This window comes from Olea europaea, chromosome 17 (genome assembly GCF_002742605.1).
Source record: "Olea europaea var. sylvestris chromosome 17, O_europaea_v1, whole genome shotgun sequence".
NCBI classification, from domain to species: Eukaryota; Viridiplantae; Streptophyta; class Magnoliopsida; order Lamiales; family Oleaceae; genus Olea; species Olea europaea.
This window is the reverse complement of record NC_036253.1, coordinates 12,355,677-12,360,499: the sequence shown is the minus strand read 5'-3', so window position 1 is coordinate 12,360,499 and position 4,823 is coordinate 12,355,677. Positions and strand designations below refer to the sequence as shown.

Below are 4,823 nucleotides of genomic sequence, written 5' to 3'. Positions count from 1 at the left end.
ATATATATATATATATATATATATATATATATATATATATATATATATAGCTGCGCTCCCTTCACTATCTCTTCCTCTCCCATCTCTCTCTACCCTCCCTCTCTAAAAACTCCACAGCCACTACGTTGCTATACCCTACTTGAAAGCGTAAGACTGACTAACCAAGAGGGGGTGAATTGGTTTTTATAACTTTTTCGAAAATTAATTTCAAGTTTAAAATTAATGTGCTAACAAATGTAATGATTATGTAAGTTCTCACAATTAAGAACTCAAGTAAAACAATGTAATAATTGCAATGTAAAAACATTTTTTGATTTATCTTTTATTTTTGAGCTATGAATCTATGACTTGTGTTTTACTAGTTATGATTTGTGTTTTATGGTTTATGAGTTATGACTATGATTTGTGATAAATAATTCAAGATGAAATCCCTAACTTCTAGTTCTAGTTCGCGTTAGGTTGTTGCTAGTTCATTAGATTTGGAAGATTATAAATAATTTGAACTTTGTTAATATAATAAATTAATAATACTTGTTAATTAACTTTAATTATAAATTGAATATTGACATTTTGTTATATATATATTGCCTGTTTAATTGAAAAATAAATTAAGGCAATTTTGCAGATTATGGAACTATTTTTTCATTCGAAATGAAAGTTTGTACATAGTTCCAGTTCTAGTGGTGCATCTAGTTCTAGTCCGTATGATTTTTTGAATACTATTTAATTAATTAGTAATAACCGATTCTCCTATCACGGATGCTGACTGTTGACAGTTAACCTTCAACGTTCGCGATCCGTCCTAGCTGAACTAAGACCCTGGATTCGCCCCTGATGCCGATTCACATGTGCTTATTTGATAAAATTCATTTTTATCAAGTGCACAATAAAGTAAATTCTTAGCGTTGGCATTTAAAGATAGTTTTCTCTTATCTTAATCACCATATTCTTCCCTAGATTTAGAAATAATACTTTAATAGTCTTAGTGGGAACATTTGGACTGTATTCTATAACTTCCCAAATATTATAATCAGTAGATTGCACATGTATCATCATCCGAGTCTTCCAATAGTTGTAATGTGTGCCATTAAAGAAAGGAGGTCGATTTGTGGAGTGCCCCTCAACATTTTGAAAAACTTGGTTAGCCATTACATAAGATTGTACAATCTTTTAAAAGTGTTTTCCGTTCTCTGATACTAATTAAAAACCCAATATTGATTAATTCGAAGATTAATTTCAAGTTTAAAATTAATGTGCTAACAAATATAATGATTAAGTAAGTTCGCACAACTAAGAACTCAAGTAAAACAATGTAATAATTGCAATGTAAAAACAATAAGTAAAATGGATAGAAAATGCAAACAATTTGATTGGAGGTTCGATCCAACGCAATGATCTACGTCCCTCCTTACCAAGCTCTCCATCACGAGCAAGACCTTTGCACTAAATTTGATTGACTTATGGTGCAATCTAACCTTCTACAAAGCTTTCGATGACTTATAACCAAGGATCACCGATCTTTTTACAACGTTAAATTTTTCGGGACCTCAACACGACCCACAATCGAAAATAAGAGAAGGAAATATTACAAGTAAAAACTTCTCTCTTAATAAATGAAATGATCACAATTAAGTATTAAGAGAGAAATAGGCTTAACACTTCAATAGATTGCAATGAGTATAGCTCAAGTTTTACTTTGAAAAACTTTTAATGATATGAATGATTTGTAATAACTTTGATCACTCAAAAAATTTTTCAAGATGTAAATATTTTGATCTTCTAAAGATTGAAAAATAGAGTGGTTAAGATCAATAAAAGCGTCACTTAAATGCTCAAAGAAAGTTATTGCAAATGAGGAAGAGATGAGGTATTTATAACACTCAAACGGGCAAAACTTCTGTCCATCCGAACGAGGAATAATGACGTCTGGACTCAATCGGACGAGGTAAAAATTAGTCGTTTGAGTCAGAGTCAAAACTGTAAAAAAAGTGACTATTGGGTCATCCGGACATTCGGTTGGGCAAAAATGCCCCCGGACAGTTTTCCTTCGTGATGATTTTATCTATGTAAGTTTTTGAGGGATTTTCTCACTTATTTTGTAAAGATAACTTTATTTGTAAATATTTGATTATGAAATCGAAATACTTATCTTTTTCAAAGTTAATTTTTATGCAAATATTCTTTTGTGACATGATTTTGTTCTCGTGCATAAAAATTCTTATGAGCTATAGTCGATACTAAGAATTGAGGTGTTTTACCTTTACATACAAATTTACATCGTCTATATCTAATGTCTTCATGGTTAGCGATCAATCTTTTCTTCAAAGTGATTTTTCACGTCAATGCTTGATTTCCATCTTTATGTCCGTCAATCGTCAAAATCATTTGTCATTGTGCATGTCTCTTGATCTTGATTTTGCAATAATCATTATCAACACTTGAAATCAATTTGTTAGATATAAACGTAATTTATTTGTGATAATCAAAACATTAAGAATGAAGTCAACCAAATGTCAACACTACTGCCCACAGTCGCTGCACCGCCACCATGCCCACCACAATGCATCACCTGTTGATCTAAGAATGGTATTGATACGAAGGCGTTAATTGCAACATGATCTGAGAGGCTTCTATCGTAGCACGATTTGAGTTCGACAACTGTATCACACCATGTATCATTTGATAACCCACAAAATTCTTCTAGTTTGGTTTGACATCATCCCCGTGTTCGAAGCTTTGAGACTGATAGTGTCATCTTCAGCAGCACGACGTAGTAGCAGCGGCTTTGATTAGTTTTGGCTAGTTCAGATGACGATGGGTTCAAATGGTTTGGTGTTGTGGTGGTGATTTGCAGTTTCGATGCGCTATGGTTGGTGGTTGCAATGCGATGTGATGTGGTGTGGTTGGTGGTTGCGGTGTTGTTGGTTGGTCGTTGTAGTTTGTGGTGCTGTGGTGGTTATGGTTCGTGTTGTGGTTTCTGTAGTGTGTGTTGATAGTGGTCGTGGAGATCGTGGCTGTCACAGTCATGGTCGTGGTTATGGGTGGGGATGGGATGGTCGTGGTGGGGTTGTTTGTGGTCAATTATTTGGTTGGTTTGTGATCAACCTAAAAAATGTGGTTGTAACTAACAATTTATTAAGTTGTGATGAAGAAATAACCTGTGACTAATTAATTTGATAATTTGTGACCGTTAAATAATTTGTGACTTTTAAAATTTGTGATTTGTAATCGATAAATAAATTGTCACCTATAAATTTTTTGATTTTGTGATAGAGAAATAAATTTGTCACCTGTAAAAATTTTTATTTGTGATCAATAAATTCGATAATTTATTATCAAATTGTATAGAATTGTGATCTTAATATATTTAATTAATAAAATATATTTTTAATCAATTATTCCATAAATAAAATTTAACTAATATCTGATTTTTGAAATTTTAAACCATGTTTCTTAATTTTTTTGAAATGGATCATAATCAATTTCTTAGATATGAAATATTTCCAAATAAAAATTACTTGGGTCGACCCAAGCTCGAACCTATGTATAAATTGATGCACTTTCGTGATTTTGGGCAATCCAAACTTGATGGCCCAAATCCAGTTTATATAGGGGGAAAAGGGGGGTAAATTAAAAAAGATATTGATTCTCATTAATATATTTCAAAATTAGAAAATTGATGGGTTTTTAAAGCAAAATATGGTAAATTAAAGTGTGTATAATTTTTTTACGATTAAATTTAAGAACTATGTAATTAATAATACAATGGTCGTAAATTACAAACTGTTTTAATCAGGTGTCAATTGTTAACGGATAAAATTTCATATCGATTGGACTATAAGTGATTGAATTACTCCTCTTAATAAGGTTAACTTTTTAAGATAAAATTTCAAGTTTTAACATCGATCATGTTGCTGTGTATGTCATTTTTTGAAATTATAAGATACACTATTAAATTTGGTTACTTATGTAATCCATGTTGCAAAGTAATTTTTTGAAAATTCAATATCACGAAAAAACTACCACTTCTCTTCCTTCGTCCGCCCGTCACTGTTCATCATCAATAGTCTCTTTCACGATCTTGCATACTAACATTTCCTCCAAAACCCTTTCTATTAAATGAACATTATAAAGCAACCATAAAATCCACATTATTCTTCAATGTTTAGTAATGATATTCATTAGTTGTTGAAATGCTCACTGGACGTAACACAATGGTAGGGAACTCCGTGGATAAAGATCTACAATTATATGAATTTGCATCAATACCCAAAGCAAAATTACAAAAATTTGAGATATTATCGAGCCACTTTAAGAGCCTCATAATAATATCTGAAACATTTCCTCACTTTTGAAAAATCATAGTGACTTCTCATATTTTTAGTTTGAGTAATGTTATTTGATCTTACTGGAGTTACAGTTTAGGTAACGTTAATGTGACATTAATTGATAAGTAGAATTAAATAACTCATTTAATTTCACCTTTCATTTAACTTATTATCTAATATTACCTAAATTGGGCCTGCAATCCCAGTAGGGCGACATAGTATTACTCTTTTGACTTTATGAGAATCACATACACCAATGACCATTTTTTAAGCAGTTAATTATCTAAAATGAGGTTGATGCATCTAAAATACTTTTGTAAAGAAAATGATGAAATTCTCTGCAATAATTAATATTCATAATATAAATTATAAGAATATAAATTGACATGTCTTGTTCTACATAGTTTATTTTAATCATCTAAATTTACTTATTTTTATACGTAAAATATTTGTCTAAAAATATATTTTTAATATAATAATAGAGTTTGGAGGATG

General features: G+C 30.9%; 1 protein-coding gene across 1 annotated transcript in view; it reads left to right on the top strand.

Annotated features, from left to right (window-relative positions):
* Positions 1–409, top strand: part of LOC111365634 — a 4,196-nt gene extending 3,787 nt beyond the window's left edge. Inside the window, exon 5 of the mRNA XM_022986175.1 lies at positions 363–409. Coding sequence (XP_022841943.1) covers positions 363–409 — 47 coding nt within the window. The remainder of the gene's footprint in view (positions 1–362) is intronic.
* Positions 410–4,823: the final 4,414 nt, after the last annotated feature.